This window comes from Muscardinus avellanarius (genome assembly GCF_963383645.1).
Source record: "Muscardinus avellanarius genome assembly, chromosome: 7".
Taxonomy (NCBI): Eukaryota; Metazoa; Chordata; class Mammalia; order Rodentia; family Gliridae; genus Muscardinus; species Muscardinus avellanarius.
Window position 1 is genome coordinate 2,845,715 of NC_137793.1, and position 24,312 is coordinate 2,870,026.

General features: G+C 47.6%; 1 protein-coding gene across 1 annotated transcript in view; it reads left to right on the forward strand.

Annotated features, from left to right (window-relative positions):
- Nucleotides 1–202: 202 nt before the first annotated feature.
- Nucleotides 203–24,312, forward strand: part of AFF4 (ALF transcription elongation factor 4) — a gene marked incomplete at both ends in the record, with an annotated part of 44,472 nt that continues 20,362 nt past the window's right edge. The window contains 6 exons of the mRNA XM_080699354.1: nucleotides 203–325; nucleotides 5,252–6,016; nucleotides 8,575–8,619; nucleotides 11,876–11,962; nucleotides 22,196–22,232; nucleotides 22,913–22,961. Of these exons, the coding sequence (XP_080555480.1) occupies nucleotides 203–325; nucleotides 5,252–6,016; nucleotides 8,575–8,619; nucleotides 11,876–11,962; nucleotides 22,196–22,232; nucleotides 22,913–22,961 (1,106 nt within the window). The remainder of the gene's footprint in view (nucleotides 326–5,251; nucleotides 6,017–8,574; nucleotides 8,620–11,875; nucleotides 11,963–22,195; nucleotides 22,233–22,912; nucleotides 22,962–24,312) is intronic.

Sequence of the window (24,312 nt, forward strand, 5' to 3'; positions counted from 1 at the left end):
GGATTCGTATTTTCTTTTCGGATAGTTGTAGAAGACACTGTTGGTATGAGTTGATAAAAACACTGCCAAAGTATGCCTGTTGTTATTTGGAAGTCGGAAGGGAATCTTTTATTGCAGTTTTAAACTGATGAAATCAGCTCAGAAAATGTGGTTTTCACTTTTATTTTTGTGATGCAAAGATTGTGTTTGTCTTCATAGCAACATGAACCGTGAAGACCGGAATGTGCTGCGTATGAAAGAACGGGAAAGGCGGAACCAGGAGATTCAGCAGGGCGAGGACCCCTTCCCACCCAGCTCCCCCCTCTTTGCCGAGCCCTACAAAGTTGTAAGTTGCTCTTCTAAGGTTTTGGCGGGAGTTGATACTGAGGATTTAACTAAGGGTGTTCTACCTCCGACCTACACCCAGCCCTATTTTTTATTCCTTTTTCTTTGAAAACAGGGTCTTCCTAAGTTACATAGGGCCTCACTAAGTAGCTGAGGCTGGCCATGAGCCTGTGATCCTCCTGTCTCGGCCTCCAAGCACTGGGGTTACAAGAGTGTGCCACCACACCCAGCCTATTGTATTTTTTCTTTTGAAGCAGGGTCTCATTAAGTTGCTGAGACTGGCCAAGACCTTGTGATCCTGTCTCAGTCTCTCCTGTGCTAGGATTACAGGTGTGTGCTACTACTCCCGCTCCTCCTTTGAGTTTTCTCCCCCACCTACACGACATTTTTTATTTTTAAAATGTTAATTTTTATATTAGAAAACAATTCTTAGTTTGAATACCATTTTCTATTTTTTCTTTCCTCTAAATTGAACTCACCCTTTTCAAGCTGGCTTTTTTGTGTATAACATGCAAGTGGAAAAGTGCACAGCAGTTTTCACCTATAACCAGTCTCAGATCAAGCACTAGAGTGTCAGCCGGGCGTGGTGGCGCACTTGCAGTCCCGGTACTTTGGAGGCTGAGACAAGAGAATCACCGGTTCGCGGCCAGCCTCAGCTACTTAGCGAGGTCCCCTGCAACTCAGTGAGATCCTGTTTCAAAATAAAGAATAAAAAACAGGGCTGGGGGGTAGCTTGGAGGTAGAGTGCCCCTGAGTTCCATCCCCAGTACTGCAAAAATAAAAAAAAATAAAAACTGAACTAGACTGTTACCAGCACCTGCAAGTCCTCGAGCCCCTCCCACTGCTGTGATCTGAATTGGCCCCAGTACTGGCCTGAGCGCTCTTGGCTGGACGGCTGGGGCGGCACTCAGGCGTTCTCGGGCAGTATGATCGTCTGCTGTCTCCTACGGGTTCTTTGGTGATGGCGTTGATCAGAGACGGCGGTTTCACGGGTTTTCGTTTCTCCCTCCTTGCTATTTGCTTACTGAGCGTTGCCTATCAGTGTGTGAAAACTGTGCCTTCAGTATCGTGTCCTTTCTCTGGTGTTACAGACCACATTCTCTGATTTTTTTTCTTCTAGTGCATTTAATGTCCAAGTAGCTACCAGATCTGTATTTTTTTTGGGGGGGGGGGCGGGTCTGGGATGGAACCCAGAGGCATTCGACCTCTGAGCTCCACCCCCTGCCCAGTTTTTTATTCTTTATTTTTGAAACAGGGTCTCACTGAGTTGTGAAGGGCCTCACTAAGCAGCTGAGGCTGTCCGTGAACCACGATCCTCCGGTCTCTGCCTCCCGAATGCTGGGATTAAGTGTGTGCCACCACACCCAGCTCTTAAAGCATGTTTTGTTTTGTTTTGTTTTCCTCTAACACTTCTGTTCAGTAACCTGAATCAGCTGCTGCTTTTATACTTTTATTATGCCTCATTTGAGATTACAACACGGAATTGACTGAAATGAAATTCAGTCAAATCAAATGTTAGAAAAACATCATGGCCACTAGAATCTCATTAGCATCACCTTTTTTTTTTTTTTTTTTTTTTTTTTTTGCAGTCTGGGGATGGAATGGAATCCTGGGGAATTTAACCTCCAAGCTATACCCCTCAGCCCTATTTTTTATTCTTTATTTTGAAACAGGGTCTAAGTTGTAGAGGGCCTCACTAAGTAGCTGAGGCTGGCTGCAAACCTGAGATCCTTCTGTCTCAGCCTCCCAAGTACAAGGATTACATGCGTGCGCCACCACGCCTTGCTTGTTTTATTTATTTATTTTATTTATTTATTTATTTTGTAGTACTGGGGATGGAACCCAAGGGCATTGTGCCTGTGAGCTATACCCCTAGCCCTATTTTTTTCAGCCCTATTTTTTAGTCTATTTATTTATTTATTTATTTATTTGTGTGGTACTGGAGGTGGAACCCAGGGGCTTTCTACCTCCAGGCTATACTCCCAGACCTATTTTATATTTTATTTGGAAACAGAGTCTCACTAAGTAGCTGAGGCTGGCTTTGAACCTGTGCCATCCTCCTATCTCAGCCTCCCAAGCGCTGGGATTACAAGCATGTGCCACCAGGCCCAGCTATTTTTATTTTTAGACCAGGGTTCTTAAGTTGCCCCAGGCTGGCCTCAAACTTGAGGTCCTCCTGCTTCGGCCTCTTGAACTGCTGGGGTCACAGTATGCCCCACTGCCCAGCTAAATAGTAGCACTTCTGACAACGCTAGTAGTCAGCTGTAGTGGCCGTGATGTTTCCATTTGACTTGACTGGATTTCATTCCAGCTGTTCATTTATTTAAGAGTTTACACTTGGCGTGATAGCAGTAGCACTGTGTATTGTAGCAGCAATGACCATGGTTGGTTCATAGCATAAGATTGAAAGTGCACTGGACCTCTCTCTAGGTGAAGTGTTAAGTCAACACAGGCTCTCTTCCTGTGCCCACCAGCTCACCCGTGCAGCAGCTGGTGTTTATAGGAACCACCGGTGTGTGTGCTCGAGCCAGTAGCCAGGGCTTGGAGGGACTTTGAATTTAAAGGCCGTCTTACTGACATCATGTAGGTGAATGTGACACAAAACCTGCAGTTAGAGATTGGGGATTAGAGTAGAGAACAAAGGCATATAGGAAAAAATCAAGAACTCTCTCTAGAGTCTTCGAACCAGACGCCATTTATTTTGTAAGGATAGTGTAGCATATTGGATTTGTTTTCTGATGCTGATGTCTGTCTGTCTGTCTGTCTGCCTGCCTTTCTTTCTTTCTTTCTTTCTTTATTTATTTATTTATTGGTGATACTGGGGATGGAACCCTTCTACCTCTGGGCTACACTCCCAGACCTATTTCATATTTTTATTTGGAAGCAGGGTCTCTTAAGCCAGCGAGGCAGGCTTTGAACCTGCATGATCCTCCCGTCTCCGCCTCCCAAGCGCGGGGATTACAAGCGTGCCCACCACGCCGGCTCTGATGTCTTTCAGTAGCTGTATATTTATCTGTCTTATTCAGTAGGGTCAAGCACTCCAAAGTTATTGATATTTATCAATCTCAAAATAAATAATAGTGGTTCAGTCTTGCATTCTTCATAATATAATCAGTAAATATTCCTCAGTATGTGTGAAATGAAAGAATCCTAATGCTTATAGACATCTTACCTTCTTAGTACCCAAGAAAAATTCTTTGAAACTTACGGCACTAACTTTAAAAGCTGGATCATTCAGTGGTCAGAGTTAATAACCAGGATTAAAAATGTTATCAGTTTTCTTTCTTTCTTTCTTTCTTTCTTTCTTTCTTTCTTTCTTTCTTTCTTTCTTTCCCTCCCTCTCTCCTTCCCTCCCTCCCTCCCTCCCTCTTTCTCTTTCTTTCCAGTACTGGGATGGAACCCAGAGTCATTCTAACTCCAAGCTATACCTCCAGCCCTATTTCTTATTTCTTTTTTTTTTTTTTTATTGGTGGTACTGGGGGTGGAACCCAGTGGCTTTCTACCTCCAGGCTATACTCCCAGACCTATTTTCTATTTTATTTGGAAACAGGGTCTCACTAAGTTGCTGAGAGCCTCACTAAGTAGCTGAGGCTGGCTTCGAACCTGTGCGATCCTCCTGTCTCAGCCTCCCAAGAACGGGGATTACAAGCGTGCGCCACCACACCCAGCTTCTTATTTCTTATTTTGAAACCAGGTCTCACTGTGTTGAAAGGGCCTCACTAAGTAGCTGAGGCTGTCTGTGAGCCATGATCCTTCTGGCTCAGCCTCCCAAATGCTGGGATTACAAGCGTGCGCTACCATGCCTGTCTCTCTGTTTTCCATGTTTAATTTGTTGAGATTTGTATTAACTCTGAAGTCACAATAGCAGAATAAATTAAAATAACAAAACAGTTGGGAGCTCAGCATTGTGGTACGAGCTTGTTTATAATCCCAGTACTTGGGAGGCTGAGACAGGAGGCTTGCAGGTTTATAGCCAGCCTCAGCTACTTTGAGAGACTCTCCATAACTTAAACCCCTTTTCAAAATAAAAAATAAAGCAGGGTGTGGTGGCTCATGCTTGTAATCCCAGCACTTCGGAGGCTGAGACAGGAGGATAGCACAGGTTCAAAGCCAGCCTCAGCAACTTAGTGAGACCCTGTTTCCAAATAAAGTATATATTTAAAAAATAGGCCTGGGAGTATAGACCTGAGGTAGAAAAGCCCCTGGGTTCCACCCCCAGTACCACAAAAAATAAAGAGTTAACAAACGGTTGGGTATTCCTTACTTCACTAAAGTTTTGTTTGTACTCCTAACTGTAACATTGGATTGAGTACCCAAATGTCAGTGTTAGGGAGCAGGCCTGAGAATTTTACAGGACAGGACAGGACAGCTTGCTTTTCTGTTCTTCAGGACTTGTGCTGCACGTTCTAATACATTTATTGGTGAGATCCGGGGTCTCGTTTCCTCCTTGGCCACCCCACCCCTCATGCTGGGGTTGAGCCCAGGGCCTTACACATCCTGGATAAGCACTGGCTGCTGAGCTCCATCCTCAGCCTTTGCCCGTAGGTACCCCTGAGTGTTTAAGAGGATGTACGTGGAGCCGGGCACAGTGGCAGAGGCCTGCTACCCAGCACTTGGAGGCTGAGGCAGTCGGATCTTGGTTCCAGGCTGCTGTACAATGACTAAGGAGATCCTGTTTCCACATAAAGGAGTAAAAAGGCTGAGGGTGTAGCTCAGAGGTAGAGCGCCTCTGGATTCGAGCCTCAGTCCCCCCACACACGTACAGAAAGCAGAGTATATACCTGGAGTAGTTTGTGTCTGGATGGTAACTCTGTTAGGGGTCCAGCCTCCCTTTGAAAGCCCCTTCCATTTGGAGGTCAGGAAGTCCGTTTAGAAGCATATTTTATTCCTGGCCATATTAATAGTATAACCCTCCTTGTTTTTGCAGACTAGCAAGGAAGATAAGTTATCAAGTCGTATTCAGAGCATGCTTGGAAACTACGATGAAATGAAGGAGTTCATCGGAGACAGAGCACTGCCAAAGCTTCTTGCGCTTCCCAAGCCTGCGCTGCCGTCCACGGCAGACGAAAAGTCCAACCCAAATTTCTTTGAACAGAGACATGGGGGCTCTCACCAGAGCAGCAAGTGGACTCCAGTAGGACCCGCGCCCAGCACTTCTCAGTCTCAGAAGCGGTCCTCGGGGCTGCCGAGTGGCCAGGGCAGCCAGCGGGGCACGGGCGGGAGCGCCTCCGGCGGCCAGAGGCACGACCGCGACTCCCACGGCAGCAGCCGCAAGAAAGGGCAGCATGGGGCGGAGCACTCCAAAGCCCGCGCCGCCAGCCCTGGGAAGCCGCAGGCCGCGGCCTCACTAGGCCACTCCCGGCCCCATGGGAGTGACCACCACGCCAAGGAGCACCAGCGCGCCAAGTCCCCGCGGGATGCAGACGCCAGCTGGGACTCCCCCTCCCGCGTCCCCTTCTCAAGTGGGCAGCACTCGAGTCAGTCCTTCCCGCCTTCGTTGATGTCCAAGTCCAGTTCAATGCTCCAGAAACCCACTGCCTACGTCCGGCCCATGGACGGACAGGAGTCCGTGGAGGCAAAGCTGTCCTCGGAGCACTACGGCGGCCAGTCCCATGGCAACAGCGTGACGGAGCTCAAGTCCAGCGGCAAAGCCCACCTCACCAAACTGAAGATACCCTCCCAGCCGCTCGATGTAAGCCTCACCTAGGGCCCGCAGCGTTGACCCCGGGTGACTAGAGAGCCTGAACCTTGCCGCGAGAGTACAGGGCAGCGGGCGTGGCGGCGCGCACTTGTGAACCCAGTACTTGGGAGGCTCAGACAGGATCGGGGTTCACAGCCAGCCTCAACTACCTAGTGAGGTTCTCTGCAACTTAGACCCCCTTTTCAAAATAAAGAATAAAAAATCAGACTAGGGGTATAGTTCAGAGGTAGAATGCCCCTGGGTTCAATCCCCAGCACCACCAAAAAGGAAAAAATAAATCAGTAAGGGGTATCAAAGTTTAAAGATGAAAAAAAGAAAAAGGTTTAAGGAAAGACCTGTCAGTTGACTCCCAAGTGAACCCATAGAGCTGTGCGATTCCCCTCTTGGAAGACAGAGAAGATGTCATTCTTGGTTTGTAAATTCTAAAATAAGTCAGTTATAGAATAAAAGCATGACCCACCAATACCTTAGATTTCCTCCTTTTGATTTTTACAAAATAACATAGCCTGCAGCTTCTTTTTTGTTTGCTTGTTTCTTTTCTACCTCCGGGCTACACTCCCAGACCTATTTTATACTTTATTTGGAAACAGGGTCTCACTGAGTTGCTGAGAGCCTCACTCAGTAGCTGAGGCTGGCTTCGAACCTGCGCGATCCTCCTGTCTCAGCCTCCCAAGTGCTGGGATTACAAGCGTGCGCCACCATGCCCAGCTGTTTTTGTTTTTAAGAACATTAACTTTTGTGTGTATAATGGTGGAGATAGAACCCAGAGGCTTCTAGCCCCAACCCTATTTTATATTTTATTTGGAAACAGTCTCCCTAAGCTGCTAACAGCTTCACTAAGTTGCTTGAGTCTGGCTTTACCACACCTGGCTAACTTCTGTTTTTAGTTATGCCATGGATAATATGTGGGCGTGACTCCTGCTTGGGGCTTTGGGTTCGTGGAATGGTAATGTTGTAGAGTCTGGATGCATCCTTTTTAAATTAAAGAATTGAAGTGGCCAGATAAGGTGGCACACGCTGTAATCCCAGCACTTAGGAGGCTGAGACAGGAGGATCACAGGCTTGCAGTCAGCCTCGGCAACTTAGTAAGGACCTCAGAAACCTTATAGTAAGACCCTATTTCAAAATGAGGTGTGCATCTCTGAGGTAGAATGGCCCTGGGTCCAATCCCAAGCACCCCGACACACACACACACACACGACAGTTACAACAACTGTGAACTCAAACAGTATTTAAAAGAACCAGTCCGGGCGTGGTGGTGCATGCTTGTAACCCCAATACTTGGGTTCGCAGTCAGCCTCTGCTACTTAGTGGCCCTCCTCAACTGAGTGAGACTCTGCTTCAAAATAAACAATAAAAACAATTGGGCTGGGGATGTTGCTTAGAGGTAGAATACCCGTGGGTTCAATTCCCAGCACTGCAAAAAGTTAAAAAGTTAAATAAATAAATAAATAAATAAAACCAAAGAAGTAAACATTGATTGTGGAATAGCTGACCTTTTTTTTTTTTTTTTTTTTTTTGAGGTACCGGGGATGGAACCCAGGGGCATTATACCCCCAAGCTACACCCCCATCCCTACTTTTTAGTCTTATTTATTTATTTATTCTGTGGTACTGAGGGTGGGACCCAGGGGCTTTCCTACCTCCGGGTTATACTCCCCGACCTATTTTTTTATGTTTTATTTAGAAACAGGGTCTCATCTCACTGAGTTGCAAAGGGCCTCCCTCCTCACTAAGTAGCTGAGGCTGTCTGTGAACCGCGACCCTCTGGTCTCAGCCTCCCGAATGCTGGGATTACAAGAGTGCATCGCCATGCCCGGCTGAAATTTTATCTTTTAATGTAGTTTATGCAATGAAAAATTACGAAACGAATGTCAGTAGCCAAAAATAAGAACTCAGAATTGTGAAGGAGTCAGAGATACATACACTACCGTTCTGAGAACATGTAAGAGTCTGTCCTGTGGCCTCGGGAAACGCCATGCTGGCGGCATTTGCCATCTAATTACTCCTCTCTAGGAAACAGAGCGGTCATTCATTCTCTCTTCAAACAGCATTTTCCTTAGGGTGGAACTTGAGTTCAAGTCTTATCTGTGCCTTAGAATAAGCAGCTTACTTTCTGCAGTTTAAAGTAGTGTAAAACGCCATCGTATTCTAGACCCCAGTACTTGCCTTACTGTTATATTAGTTGGTGTGAATGACACATGTCAATGTCATGGGATATTTTTTATGTGAGTACACTTGAACTTTTGGATGAACTGCTCGCCTGGAAATTATTTTAAAAATATTTAAAGTTTAAGAGGTAAAAATTTTAAAGCCTTTGAAAAGTAATATTTCCCCAGCTCTGTACAGTTTAGGGGTTAAAATTTTCTAGTGCTTACAAAGTTTGTATTCGGGGAAATTAGTCTAAAAATTGTCGGTGTTCTTAGAGGAATGAGGTCATAAACACTGAAAATTTTTACTTTCTGATGATGTTTTAAAATTTGTGTAGTAAAGACCCAAAGTCTAGTACCTATGTCTCCGACTCTAACGGATCTTTCCATCTCTCCTCAGGCATCGGCTTCTGGTGACGTGAGCTGTGTGGATGAGATCCTTAAAGTAAGTCTCGAGAAGAGTCCTTTCAGTCTCACTCCGACGCTCCCAGCCCCGCCCTCTTCAACCAGGTTCACAAAGGATCTGAAGCAGCGGGCTGCTTCCACGTGTAGCTTCATTCTGCCCATCACAATGACGCTTTGCTTACACGAGCTTCTCAGTCTTGTGCTTTGCTTACTGTTTACCTTCAAAGAGTTGCCTTCGTTTTTAAGTAAAACATAGTTTTAACAGTTTGCCTTGAAAAACGATATGAAGAAACCAGATGTAACTGCAGTTTCTTGGGTTTATAACTTAATAATTTGAAGTGTTAAAAAAAATCTAGGAGTTATCAGTCAGAACATTATGTTGAATAATAGCTTGCTTTATAATTCATCTATACATAGTGGGCAAACCCTACAGGTAAAAGCATTTTTTACTATATATTTTAAGTGTCTGTTGGATAAGCTTAAGATCTACATGTTACCAAAAAAGTCTGTTTCTTTGTTGGGGAAAGAAGGCGCAGTGAGCGTGAGCGCCAGCCTCTGCGCAGAGGCCGCCTGTGCCCCCGCCGCCACCCCCCGCTCTGCCCAGTACCCCTCGCGTGGTGCTGAGCCTGCTTTTCCAGTCACGGTCTTCTCCTCCTTCCAGGGGCTTGTTTTGAGTTATTTCTTCGCTCCCTCTGCTGCTGAAGAGCCGTACGTGTTTCTTTCTGAGAACGTCTCTGTTCTTTCCTCGACTCTGTTGGCTTCGTTGTTCTGCCTCCTGTTCGCCTGTCCAGCCTCTCTCTCCGCTGCTGGGGTCCTCTTGGCTTGCCTCGAGTTGGGGTGCCACCGCCAGCCTCTCCCTCCTCTCTGCGCTCCCGCTCCCCTCCCGCCGTGCTTGGCGTCATCATGCGCTGTGTGTGGCCTTGGCCTCCTGTGTTTTGATTTGTGGCTGCTCGTTGCTCTTAATGGGTGTCCTTTTGAGTTCGCCTTTGCTTCTTCAGGCCTTACGTGTCTCAGGCGACACTTAGCAGACTTCCCTCTACTGGTGGAGCCACCATTCTCCCAAGCCTGCGAGTGTAGAGCCCTAATTAGCCCCAGCATCTTCCTCCTGGTGAATCACTCCGCTGGGTGTGGACGGGGAGTCCCTCGCGCATGCCCAGCTCTTGCCACTCTAGCCGCCCAGGGCTGCAGTGACCCGACAGTCCTCACCCTCTCTGCCTCCGGTCTCTGCTCGCCTGCCGTCTGTGTCTTCCAGTCCTTGGCTTCAGTCCCTGATCTTCATACCGTAGGAATATTCATTGGTTCGCTAAGACCCATGGAAAGAATTGTGACGAAATTTAACATTCCAGACCTTCCGCGGGTCAGACCTCACCTTTTCTCCTACCAGTTGACTGCTTTTGCCAAATGGTGTTTCTGTGCCATGTGCTCACTTGTGGTCACTTTATACATTTCCTTGGATGTGCTTTTCCTTCCTCAGTAGTATATAGAGTCTCCCTCTTTTTTTTTTTTTTTTTTTTTCAGTACTGGGAATGGAACCCAGGGGTATTCTACCTCTGAGCTACACCCCCAGCCCTATTTTTATTCTTTCTTTGGAAATATGGTCTCACTAAGTTGCAGAGGGCCTCACTAAGGCTGGCTGCAAACCACGATCCTCCGGTCTCAGCCTCCCAATGCTGGGATTAAAGCGTGCGCCCCCACGCCCGGCTTGATTCTCTTTTTCTTTAGAATACCAGTGAGAAACCCTTCCTCCTGTGTCAGGCCACAATAAATTTCGTGTAGCCTTCCTTTTCTAGATGATGTGTAGACCAAAAGTCTGGGGAGCTTGTCTCCCCTTGAACCCTCGGCAGTGTGTGGGATCTCAGTACAAAGACTTCCAGCCTTAATTAGCTGTTGGGTGTTGCTGTTTATTCTACATTCATGTATCGTCTGCGGAGCTTGGCACCGGGACCCTTCGAGTAGAGGTTTCTCAGTCACTCGATGGTGGAGAGTAAACAGGCTCTCAGTCGGGAGCTCTGGTGCTTGAGCTCCGAAACGCCAGTACTAACACCTGGGCTCAGTGTGCTTCCTCCTCTTCCTGTCTGAGTGTGCCAGCAACTCTGGGTTCACATTCCTCTCGTGGTTTTTTTTTTCTTTTCTCTTCTATTTTTTAGTTTCATATGGTTTGTAGAAATGCTGTTTCTAGGAACACCATTGGGAACCCAAGGAACATTTTAAATCTAAAAACAGTATATGTTTATTGGAAATTTCATTCGGTGTGTGCTGAGCACCTATTATGTACCAAGCAGTGGGGGCGCGGGGTGGTGATGCCCGCTGTACCTCTGAGCTGACAGTGGAGCGCTGGGTGTGGAGCAGCCAGAGCGCTGTGAAGGACAGCCGCGGGGACCGCGTGGCAGTGCCCGTCTCTGCCCTACTGCCTCTCTCCTGCCCAGTGGCGGCCATGTTCGCTGTCCCTCCCGAGCCCGTGTCCAGCACACTTGCTAGGACAGTCGCTCGGCACCTGCTCTGCACAGCATTCCGTGTCCGTCAGCTCCTCCTTCTGCTGTGTGCTTGGTGTTCCGTTGTGTGGCTGTCTGCCAGTTCCTTTATTCGGCATGGATTCCCAGGCGCCACCGTTTCAGTGCGAGCCGGTCTTTACCGACTGGCCTTCGCCGTGGGCGTCCCAGGTCCTGCCCGCAGCCTTCGCTGGCTGAGTGAGGTGGCGGCTGTGCAGGCCTCCCTGCCCGCGCCCCCCAGGGCCCCCGCGCGCCCCGGGCTCCCCAGCCAGCCTGGCGGGCTCCCTCTTGTCCTCCTCACCTGCTCTCCTCCTGTTTCTTCCCCAGACCACGCTCTTCTGTCAGCACTTGGGCCTTTCAGTCGGGCTTGTCAGGACCAAATCCTGCCCACCATTAAGTGCGCTTCAGCGTCACCCTCATAGGGAGGATAATAGTGGCGTCTACCTCACAATGGCATTATGAGTGCCAGCTGAGCTGCCTGGCCCGCACACAGTGGACGCCCGCGCTCCCTCCGCGCCCCGGGCTGCCATTCACTGCGCGTCTTGGATTTGGGCACAGGCGATTTGTGAGCCTTCGCAGACTCGGTTGTCCCAAGTGTAACTCCTCCTAGCCAGGGAGTGTTAGCGCTTCCCTCCTCTCCCGCCCACAGTGCCTTACACGCGCTGGGCTTTGTTAGTATTTATTAAGTATGTGTGATTTTAGAGGCGCATTCATGAAACCAGTATTGATAAGTACAGATCTGGTTTTTAGCTGTATAGTTTCTATCCTTGACCTGGTTGAAAACAAACTGTAATAATTACATTTCAGGAGATGACGCATTCATGGCCTCCCCCTCTCACGGCTATTCATACACCATGCAAAACAGAACCTTCCAAATTTCCTTTTCCAACTAAGGTAAGTCAATAAAATATCTCTTTGATAATTTAAGAAACTTTAAATGCCCCGACTAAAGTCATAGGAGGTCACACTTGTCACCCCGTTCTGGGAGCGCTTGTAGAGAGCTCAGGGGTGCGCTGGGTCCAGACGCGGAGCCAAGGCAGAGCGGGAGGAGCTGGGCGCTGAGGTTCACTGCGCACCAGCTGCTGCTCCAGGCCGGAGGCTCAGAGCCTCGCGGGCACGGCGAGCACGGGGGTCTCAGCACGAGTCACACGTGCACAAGGCACACACAGTAAGTCCTTCTGAGCTTGACCAGGCCCCGTGAGTCAGCCTCCCACTCCTGCTTCTCCATCCACACGGCGCCTCTGCATACTCCGTTTTTATTACTGGTGCATTATTTTCAGACATCATATTGGGGTAAAAACTTGTGTGTACAGACATGCACACATCACCGATTTAACCCCTACTCTGTATATACCTTTAAAGTCTTTATATGCATTTACATGCATGGATGGAATGGTATTCATGTAATCATTACATAAGCATTTTCTCATTTTCTTGATCAAATTGTCTGATCACTGATCTGTCAGCAGTAGTCTTAGAGACTTCTCGTGTTATTAAACATAGCTATTTCTTTGAACTCTAGTGTGAGTATACTCAAGCTCATATAGCCATTTCTCGTTGTTATTTAAATTGTTAGTCGGTTTCTCTAAACATTTATTCAGTGGCTGCCTTTGTTCACGCCCTCTCCTCTGTATCGGCATCTCTTTATGGTATAAAACAGGACGCAGCTCGCTGAGCGTTCAGTGTAGTCCTCCCGCACTCTCAGAGGCTCCGCAGCCAGAGGGCAGGGTCTGTGTCAGGGCTCCCCTCGCGTGCCCGCGCCTACAGACCACCTGATAGGAAGTGCCCGTCTTTTGGGTGAAAAGTAAGCCCGCCTGCTGGCCTGCTGGTGAGACTCAAGTCCTATCCGTTTCTTTGTGATGAATTTGCTCCTTCTTGCTGGCCTTTGGTTGGTGGGCTTCTTCTGGCGTTTTTTTGGCACTAGGGATTGAACCCAGGGGCATTCTATCTCTAAGCTTCACCCCCAGCTCTTTTTGTGTTCTTACTTTGAAACGGGGTCTTGCTAGGCTGCTGGAAGTCTCCCTGTGTTGCTGAGGCCGTCCTTGGACCTACGATCTTCCCTCTTGCCTCCCAAGTCCTGGGTTCACAGACACCCACACCCAGCTTGGGTTGCATCTTTTCCCTAATGAGTTTTGGGAGTATTGTTTGGTTTTGCATTATTTTGTTTGAATTCTTGATTCTGATGATTAATAATTTATCTCCCAGTTGGCGTCTTGTCTCTTAAGCTTTATGGTCAAGAAAACTTTATTTTATTCTATGTTCTTTTTTTTTTTTTTTTTTTTGTACTGAATATTGAACCTAGCGGTACTCGTCTCTGAGCTACACTCCAAATCTTTTTTATTTTTTATCTTGAAACAAGGTTTCACTAAGTTGCTGAGTCTGGCTTCAAACCTGTGATCCTCCTGTCTCAGCCTCTCAAATACTGGGATGACAGGTATGCACCCCCATGCCCAGCTTAGAATATGTTAATTTTGATGAATAAATATGTCTTTCCCTTTCTTTTTTGTTGAACTCAGGGCTGCTGGTGGTGGTGGGGGGTGTTGTTATTGTCCTTGTCTTCCCTCCTCTTCCTCCTCCTCCTCTTCATCCTCTTCCTCAGGTACTGGGGATGGAACCCAGGGCATTCTACCTCCAGGATCTACCCCAGCACTATTTTGTTCTTTTTTTGAGATAGGACCTCACTAAGTTGTGGAGGCTGGCTGTGAACCTGTGATCCTCCTGTCTCAGCCTCCCAAGCGCTGGGATTGCAGGCCTGTGCCACCACACCTGGCAAGAGGTATTCTATTTCTGAGCTCCACCCCCAGCCCTTTTATTTTTCGTTTTGAACCAGGTCTCACTAAGTTACTGTTTGCTAGCCTGGCCCTGGGTCCCCGTCTCCGCCTCCCAGCTACTGCCTTCTCTCCTTCTGTAGCCTTTGCCTTTTTAAGGTCATGTAAAAAGGATGCTTTTCTGTTACCAGAATCATCCAACTTGTCACTTTTGGGGACAGACTAATCTCACGTAGCGTACTGTTCTCCAGTTCCATGCGTATTCCTGCAAGTGACAATTTTATTCTTCTTTTGGCTCAGTAATATTCCATTGTGTACATATTCCATAGTTTTGTAACATAATAACATACCCTTTCTTTCTTTTTTTTTCTTTTCTTTTCTTTTCTTTCTTTTTCTTTCTTTTTTTTTTTTTTTTTTGTTTGTTTGTTTGTGGTACTGGGGATGGAATCCAGAGGCATTCTAACTCCGTGCTGTACCCCAGCCCTCTTTTTTACTTGGAAATGGTCTCACCAAGTTGCAGAGGGCCCTACTAAGTCACTGAGGCTAGCCGCAAACCTGCAGCCCTCCTGTCTCCGCCTCCCAAGTACTGGGATTACAAAGTGAGGGCCACCATGCCCGGCTTTATTTTCTTTTTAATGTGATTTTGGTTTTGTCTCATGTTTATCTTTAACCCCGCTTATTTTCGAGGATGACGTAGGCAGAGATGTAATTTTCTGTATACATACGTGCCACACCACTCTACGTTGTAAATCAGCTTTACTCACACATTCAACTTGCACATATACTTAATGTACAGTTGAAGAAGTTTTGTTTTGCCGGGCGTGGTGGCGCACGCTTGTAATCCCCGCGCTTGGGAGGCTGAGACAGGAGGATCGTAGGTTCGAAGCCAGCCTCAGCTACTTAGTGAGGCTCTCAGCAATGTAGTGAGACCCTGTTTCCAAATAAAATAGAAAATAGGTCTGGGAGGAAAGCTCGGAGGTAGAAAGCCTCTGGGTTCCACCCCCAGTACCACCAAAAAAAAAAAAAAAAAGTTTTGTTTTGTATTTTGTGTACTGAGAATTAAACCCAAGGGCATTCTTTCCTTTATTTTTGTTTCATTGTGGTACTGCAGATTGAACCTAGGGGAGCTCTCCCTCTGAGCTACTCACCCCAGCCCTATTTTTTATTTTGTATCTTGAAACCGGGTCTCACTGAGTTGCAGAGGGCCTCAGTAAGTAGCTGAGGCTGGCCGCGAACTGCGATCCTCCCGTCTCAGCCTCCCAAATGTCCCTGTTTTCTGGTAATGGAGATTTGTGTTTTCTTTTTGTTTTTTACTCTCCTCCATCAGTCTACAAACCATCCTTTTTTCTGTTTTTTCTTCCTTTGCCTTTTACTTACAGTGGTTCTTTTTTTGAGGTTTGTTTGCTTTTCCAACTTCTTAAGGTAGAAGCTTCTACCATTGACTGAAAACAAGATTTTGTGTGTGTTTGTTTGCTTTTTTTGGTGGTACTGGGGTTCCTGGAAACCCTTCTACCTCTGGGCTACACTCCCAGACCCATTTTATATTTTTTAAGCCAGCGCAGCTGGCTTTGAACCTGCACAGTCCTCCTGTCTCGGCCTCCCAAGCACGGGGATTACAAGCGTGCGCCACCACGCCCGGCTTGTTTTTTGTTTTTTTTTTTTTTTTTTTGGTGGTACTGGGGTTCCTGGAAGCCCTTCTACCTCTGGGCTACACTCCCAGACCTATTTTTACATTTTTATTTTAGAAACAGGGTTCCTAAGCCAGCGCGCGCGGCTGGCTTCGAACCTGCGCGATCCTCCTGTCTCCGCCTCCCAAGCGCAGGGATTACAAGCGTGTGCCACCACGCCTGGCTTGTTTGTTTTTTAATATAAGTATTTAGCCAAACATGGTGGCACACACTTGTAATCCCGGTACTTGGGAGGCTAAAACAGGAGGATGATGGTTCAAAGGCAGCCTCAGCTACTAAGCCAATCTCAGCTACTTAGTGAGGCCCTCTGCAATATAATACTTGTTACAAACTTCAAAATATATTATTTACGATTTTTATTTTTATTTTATTTTATCTTGTTTTGTTTTGCAATACTGGAGATGGAACCCAGGGGCATTCTACCTCCAAGCTACATCCCCAGTACATCTCAGACTCCCAAATGCTGGGACTACAAGTGTTTGCCACCACTCCAGTTTATTTACGATTTTTAAATAAAGCCAGGTGTGGTGGCACACACCTATAATTTTAGTACTTGAGAGGCTGAGACAGGAGGATTAGGAGTTGGAGGTCAGCCTCAGCGATTTAGCAAAGTCCTTAGTAATTTAGTGAGACCCTGTTTCAAAATAAGCTAGGCATGGTGGTGCATGCTTGTAATCCCAGTAACCTGGGAGACACACAGGAGGATCGCAGGTTCGCGGCCAGCCTGAGCTACTTAGTGAGGACCTTTGCAACTTAGTGAGACCCTATTTCAAAATAAAGAGAAAAAAAAAAATAGGACTGAGCCAGACATGGTGGCGCATGCTTATAATCCCAGCACTTGGGAGGCTGAGACAGGAGGACCACACAAGTTCAAAGCCAGCCTCAGCTACTTAGTGAGGCTCTCAGCAACTAAGTAGGACCCTATTTCCATAAAATAGAAAATAGGTCTGGAAGTATAGCCTAGAGGTAGAAAAGTCTCTGGGTTCCATCCCTAGGGTGCGCGCGCACACACACACACACACACACACACACGCACGCACGCGCGCGCGCGCAACTGAGAATGTAGCTTGGAGGTAGAATGTCCCCTGGGTTCAATCCCTCGTACTGCAAAAATAGATAGATAGATAGATAGATAGATAGATAGATAGATAGATAGGATATAGCCCAATTGTGGTATGCCCCTGGGTTCAACCCCTAGTATAATAAGTAAATAACTTTTTTGAGGTTTGTCTTTCAATAAACAGTATTTAATGTATACAATTTGGAGTTTGGCACATTGGCACTGTAATTGGCCTGTAATTCCAGTACTTGTGAAGCTAAGACAAGAGGTTCACAAGCTCAAAGCCAGCCTGAGAAATCTGACAAGACTATTTCAAAATTAAAAAAACAGAAGGGCTGGGAGTATGCCTCAATGATGGGATGCTCTTGAATTGAATCCCCAGAATCACAAAAACAAAGTGTACGATGGGGGCAGACAGACTGCCTGTAGATTCAGCCCCCAGTACAAAGAAAAAGAAATGAAATCAATCATTTCATTTTATATTTTTTGTTTTTTGTTAATAAAACCGCTATGACTTACCTGTACAAACTTTAAAGATGTAGAAACAGTTTTCTAAATGTGTTGGCTTTTAACCAGATTTGCTAAAAAGATTACCATGCAGCCTTTTAATTTCTTTCTGCAAACCGGTTTAGGTGAGAGGCTTGTAGTTAGCATAGGCCGCCCTGTAGAACTGCCCTTGTACCATCTAGTCAGACCAGGGGTCGGGGCGGTCCTTGACTCTGGACGCACTGGGGGGGGGGTGTGTGTGTGTTTAGAAGAAAGGTTTTGTTGTTAGTAATAGAATTTTTAAATAACTCTGAAATACCACTTATTTTATTTTATTTTATTTTTATTTTCCTCTCTTCAAGTCTCAGTATTTTAACCTTACTTAATGCCTGCATTACTTGAGTAATAATGCATATAGTGTGCATATTTTAGAGATATATGTTTTTGTTTGTTTGTTTTTTTGTTTTTTGGGTTTTTTTTGCAGTACTGGGGATGGAACCCAGGGGCATTCGACCTCTGAGCTACATTCTCAGCCCTATTTTTAATTCTTTATTTTGAAACAAGGTCTCACTGAGTTGCAGAGGGCCTCACTAAGTAGCTGAGGCTGGCCGCGAACTCCGATCCTCCTGTCCCAGTTTCCCGGGTACTGGGATTCCAAGTGCGCCACCCGCCCAGCTTTGGAAACGTCCTTAAGGATGGAATGCATGGTCAGAGAGCTTGCAGACGGGCTTGTTTACGCTCAGTCCTCTCCTCCTCCTATCATCATGGCAGCCCCTAAACATCTGTACTTCTCTCTGGCTTTCTCGAAGCTGTTCTCTCCTCACCAGCCAGGGTGGCCTTCACAGCATGCAGTGTCGCCACCCGACTCTTCTGTGTGCTCAGCGAACACACACAGAGCCGCAGTGGTCTCTCCGCGTGCGGGCCAGCGTCTCGGGTTCGCGGTCACACCTCCAGTCCCGCCTTCCTCTGCGTCCTTCCTCTTGGCGGGCGGCCTGGAGTCTCAGACCAGACGAGCTCTGGTGTGTCCTGCCGCACAGTGCTGGCTCCCAGCGCACCCGTCCCCCTCGGCTGCTCCTGGAAGTCTTTGCTTCTCTCCTGATGGACCTCAGAGCAGCGCCGAGCTCCCAGGAGCTGTCTGCGTCGCGCAGTGTGCCTGTGTGGCCCGTGGACCCTGACCTGCACAGCGGTCATCGGCGTGACTCCGGGGGGCCAGGCCCCGCGCGGCCAGGTTGTTGCCCACGTTTTCTCCTCGTTCTGTGTCCACACTGCTCGGGTACGGGAGTGAGCGCGGTGCTGAGAAGTCTGGGCTTCGTCCCTCGGAAACTTGCAGCCGTTGGAGGGTCTGGGAGACCCAGGAGCCATGGCAGTCTGTGCCATTAGGCCCGGTACTTGGGAGGCTGAGGTGGGAGGACAGAGAAATAAAAAGTGATCCGTACAGTGCAGTAGTACTAACCTTAAAAAGTAATGGTGGCACACAGTGTAATCTCAGAACCTGGGAGCCTGAGACAGGATTTCAAGTTTGAGGCCAGCCTCAGTACCTTAGCGAAGCACTCACAGCAACTTAGACTGCTTCAGAATGAAAAGCCGGGCGCGGTGGGCACACTTGTCATCCCAGCGCTTGGGAGGCTGAGACAGAGGATCGCACAGGTTCGAAGCCAGCCTCAGCTACTGAGTGAGACTCAGCAACTTAGTGAGACCCTGTTTCCAAATAAAGTATAAAATAGGACTGGGGGGCCGGGCGTGGTGGCGCACGCTTGTAATCCCCGCGCTTGGGAGGCAGAGACAGGAGGATCGCGCAGGTTCGAAGCCAGCCTCAGCTACTTAGTGAGGCCCTCTGCAACTCAGTGAGACCCGGTTTCAAAATAAAGAATAAAAAATAGGAGCCGGGCGTGGTGGCGCACGCTTGTAATCCCCGCGCTTGGGAGGCAGAGACAGGAGGATCGCGCAGGTTCGAAGCCAGCCCCGCGCGCTGGCTTAGGAGACCCTGTTTCCAAATAAAAATGCAAAAATAGGTCTGGGAGTGCAGCCCGGAGGTAGAAGGGCTTCCAGGAACCCCAGTACCACCAAAAAAAATAAATAAATAAATAAATAGGTCTGGGAGGATAGCCCGGAGGTAGAAGGTCCCTGGGTTCCACCCCAGTACCACCAAAATAAATAAATAGATAAAATAATAAATAAAGAAACACAACCAGGCTAGGGGTGGAGGTTAGAGGTCAGTCCTCGGTATGCATACGCGCGCAGAGTGCTGAACGGCTCTGGAAAGCTTTACGCTAAGTGAAAAGTACTGAGGCCTGAAGCCACGTAGGCTTCTGTCGATGCGAAGCGTCTACAGTAGGACGTTCACGCAGCTGAGCGGGTTTTTGCGGCTGGGAGGGGGACTAGAGGGGAAGAGGACAGATAAAGAGTGAAGTTTTTTCTTTTATTTTAGAGGTTAGGAAAATGTTCTGAAATTGTGTTGGTGGCTTCACATTCTATCATATTCAAAACCATTGGATTGTACGCTTTATTTTTTGGATATTTGGGATGGAACCCAGGGCATTCTACCTCCAGCTATATCCCCAGCCCTGTTTTTTATTCTTTATTTTGAAACCGGGTCTCACTGAGTTGCAGAGGGCCTCACTAAGTAGCTGAGGCTGGCCTCGAACCGTGATCCTGCGGTCTCGGCCTCCCGAGTGCTGGATTACAAGCGCGCCCACCGCGCCCGGCATCCCAAACCTCTTAATTTTTGTTTTGGGACAGGGTCTTGCGAGCTCGCTGAGACTCTTGCTAAGCTGCTGAGGCTGCCCTCGAACCTGCAGTCCTCCTGTCTCAGCCGCCACACACGGCTTGAACTGTACACGAGATGGATGAGTCACATGGCGGGTGAATTGATCTCAGTAATGCTTCTTAAAACGCAGTACAGACAGCTGGGACGGTGGCGCGCCCGTCTCACCTTTGCTATTTGGGATGAAGCTGCTGCAAACATCCCTGTAGAAGTGCTTGTGCGCACGTATTCTTTCATTTGAGTTGGCCAGATACCTGAGAATAGAATTGTTAACTCTGTGTTTATTTATCTTATGATCCTGGGGGTGGAACCCAGGGGCTTTCTACCTCCGGGCTACACTCCCAGACCTATTTTATATTTTATTTGGAAACAGGGTCTCACTCAGTAGCTGAGGCTGGCTTCGAACCTGCGCGATCCTCCTGTCTCAGCCTCCCAAGCGCGGGGATTACAAGCGTGTGCACCACGCCCGGCCTAACTCTGTTTAACCGTCCGAGGAAGTGGCAGCGCGTTTCCGAAGCGTGTGCACCGCACGGCGTTTCTGCCAGGTTCTGGTGTGCCCACACCTTCCAGCCCTTGGCCGCCTCCTCTGTGCATAGTGGGGACTGCAGCCAGGGCCTTTGAAGCGGGGTCTTCCCAAGTTCCTGAGCTCCCTCTCCCTGGGGTCGTCTTGTATCACTGAGTTCGCAAGCCCTTCTTCTGTTGGCAGGTGTGGGCCGCTCCTCTCCGCCCTCTGGGAGCCGCCCTTTGCACTTTTCTGACGATGGCCTTTGAGGCACAGGCGCAGTCAGCTTTCACCAAGTCCATTTCTCTTGCATGTGTCTCGTGCTTGGTATCCTACGGGAATGCCCTGGCAGACCCCAGGCCCTTTAGATTCGGTGCCACGTTTTCCTCTGAGAGCTCTACAGCTCTAAGGCTGTGTGTCTTCTCATCCACGAGGTGGCCTTGTTCCTTTGTCCACGGCTCTCCAGCTGCCCTAGCCCTGCGGAGGAAGGCTGCTCTTTCTCAGTGGGTGGTCTCGGCACCATATGAAAGCCAGTTAGCTCTAGGTAAAAGGTTACGAAGTTTTAAACAGCAGACTGTATTTAGCTTTCTTACTGCTTGACTTGCTCTTTCACAGGTAATTTGTCATTAAAGAGAAATTATCGCCGGGTGTGGGGTGCAAGCCTTAACCCCAGTTTTGGGGATTAAGAATTAATCCCAACTCCCAACACCGTAATCCCAACTCTTTGGCTAAGACAGGAGGATTGCAGGCTCAAGGCCAGCCTCAGTAATGTAGCTAGACGCTCAGCAGAGCCTCTTTCAAAACAAAAATTAAAACAGGGGCTGGGGATGGAGCTCAGAAGTACAATACTTCTGAGTTCAGTCCCCCAGTACCACAAAATTAAAAAAATGGAAATGATGCCTATTTTTAGGTAGGCTCTTTGGGGATCTCTGTGTAGCTTTAGAACTCTGTCTGGTACCAAGCGTACCTAGAAACGCTTACAGTTTTCATCTAACACACTGTTCTGATCCTGAAAGGCACCTGCGAGCCGTGGTTCTCGCCCACAGTGGCATTTTGGTTTCCATTCCGTTGGTGCAGCTCACGTGCCGACTGCTGTCCGCAGGGCTTCTGGGAAGGCGGACGTGGCGCCTGGTCCTCGGGCCGCTGCTGTTAGGGTAGGCCAGGGAGGGGACAGGGATGCAGCTCGCAGACCGTGGAAGGAGTGGCCTTTGAGTGCACACACACCGGTTGCCTGTTTTAACCTACTGTGCTGTTTTGGTATTGCCCTCTTAAAACCTTAAACATTTTCTAAGACGAGGAAATTAATTGAAATTGTTTATTCCTTAGGCCTCTAAAGTGGGTTATAAGTGGCTTGGCTGCTGCAGTAAAGAAATGAATGACAAAAACCATTGGGTCACTTAGTGCCCTTGGAGTCCAGCTCTGGTACAGTCCACTGCAGACCTCAAAGCTGTCTGGGCTCCAACACATTCTCGTTTTCTCACACTGGAGATTGAGCTCAGAGCATTCTACCTCCAAGCTACACGGCCAGCCCTATTTTATTTTTAATTTGCAGTAGGGCCTCGCTGAGTTGCTGAGGCTGGCCACAAACCTCTGACCCTCCGGTCTCAGCCCCCCAAGCACTGAGAGGCAGGTGCCGCCTCATTCGCCTCTTTCACAAGGTCGCTGAGTCTCACTACTTGGCAGAGGCTGTCCTCGAACCCGCAGCCCTCCTCTCTCAGCCTCCTGCGTGCTGGGATTACAGGTGTGCGCCCCACACCCGGGCCATGACGTTCCTCAGCACTTTCTTATGTACATGGAGCACTTTCCGCCCCTGGCCCTCTCCTCCTAGCACTCTGTATGACTGTGTCCTTCTTCCTCAGGAGTCTCAGCAGTCCAGTTTTGGCCCTGGAGAACAAAGTGAGTATTTCTCTTGGTTTCAAATTAAGTTGTTTATTGAGCACGTTATCCCAGGGCCACGCCTTGCATGCTTTAATAATTCTTTTGCGTGTCTTGTCCTGATTTTACTATCTCTCTAAAAAGTGTTAAAAAATAGAAAAACTATAGGTCGAGATCAGAATAAGCGATTTTTACTTATTAGAGCCTCCCAAGCACTGTAATTACAGGCATGCACCACCATACCTGGCTTCATTTATTTCAAAACTGTTTCTCTCAGTAGAAAGCCCTGTTTATCTCTCTAATATTAAAATTATGTTATATGGAAGTATCCTAATTTATTTAATCCTGGACCGTGAACGTTTATCTCTACTTTCCATTGTTTTAAACCATGCTGTCACAAATGTGTGTACCTCCAGGTATCCTGGAGGTAAGATCTTGGGTTGAAATAGGTCAGAGCAGTGCACTCACAGAGTTAGTAAGATGCTGCTACCCCCGCGCTCAGCGCACCCGTGTTCACCGCCCCGAGCGCGTGGCTGCGGCCCACCTCCGCCCGTCGCCTCAGGAGACTCGAGTGTGCCATCACTTAGTGGGTGAACACTCCCTTCTCACTGCTGGGATGTGTGTGTCTTCTCAAGGTACAGATTTTGCATAGATATTCTGGATCTAAATAGTCGCTCATTCCTGTATTCTTTTTGTTCTAGAAAGATACAATCCTTCTGCCAAAACGTCAAATGGGCACCAGTCCAAGTCGTAAGTGTAGTGCTCAATAAATTTGTCTGTTTTGCTGAACATTATGATGTCTGGGTATTTTGGATAATACTTAGGAATATTAATCTTTATATTTTAATGTGGTGCTAAGGCCTGTTTAGAAATTTAAAAAATGATATATGGCTCAGGGCATAGCTAAGAGGTAGAAGGCCCCTGGGTTGAACCCCCAGCTACACACACACACACACACACACACACACACGAAAATTATTTAAAAAGTACGGGATTCTGATTAGGTCTCCAGTTAGCCACTAATTGTTTTTTAAAGCAGCACAGTTTGTACTCTCTTTAAATTTTCTTTTTTTGTCTTTTTTCCCCATAGTGCTAGGGATTGAACCCAGGAACATCCTACAACCGACCTATACCCCCAGCCCAATTTTTTTTATTCTGTATTTTGAAACAGAGTCTCACTAAGTAGCTGAGGCCTGCTGAGAACCTCCTATTTCAGCCTCCCAAGTACTGGAGTTACAAGTGTGCACCACCATGCCCAGCTCTTTTTTTTTTTCTTATTTTTTGCAGGTCTGGGGATGGAACCCAGGGGCATTCCACCTCCGAGCTACAGCCCCTGCCCTATTTTTTAAATTTTTTATTTTGAAACCGGGTTTCACTGAGTTGAGGAGCGTCTCACTAAGTAGCTGAGGCTGTCCACAAACCGCGATCCTCTGGTCTCAGCCTCCCAAGTGCTGGGATGACAAGCGCGCCCACCACGCCCGGCTCCCAGCTCTTTTTATTTTTATTTTGTAGGCATAGCCAGGAATATATATCAGAGTGTAATAGGGTAGTATATTGGATGATGATAAATTCAGCCTTAAAGTATGAACTCTTAGCCGGGCGTGGTGGCGCACGCTTGTAATCCCAGCATTCGGGAGGCTGAGACCGGAGGATCGCAGTTCTCAGCCAGCCTCAGCTACTTAGTGAGGCCCTTTGCAACTCAGTGAGACCTGGTTTCAAAATAAGAGAATAAAAAATAGGGCAGGTGGTGTAGCTCGGAGGTCGAATGCCCCTGGGTTCTATCCCCAAACCTGAAAGAAAAAATGAACTGTTAGCTGGCTTAGGTAGCACACGCCTGTAATCCTAGTACTTGGGAGGCTGAGAGAGGAGGATCTCAGGTTTAAGGTCAGCCTCAGCAATTTAGTGAGACTGTTTCAAAATAAAAAATTTTAAAAAAGAAAGAAGAAAAAAGGTAGGTCTGGGGGTATAGCTCAGAGGTAAAATGCCCCTGGGTTCCATCCCCAGTACTACAAAATAATAAATAAATAAATAAATAAATAAATAAATAAATAAATAAATGAATGCCAGGCGTGGTGACTCACACTTGTAATCCCAGTACTTG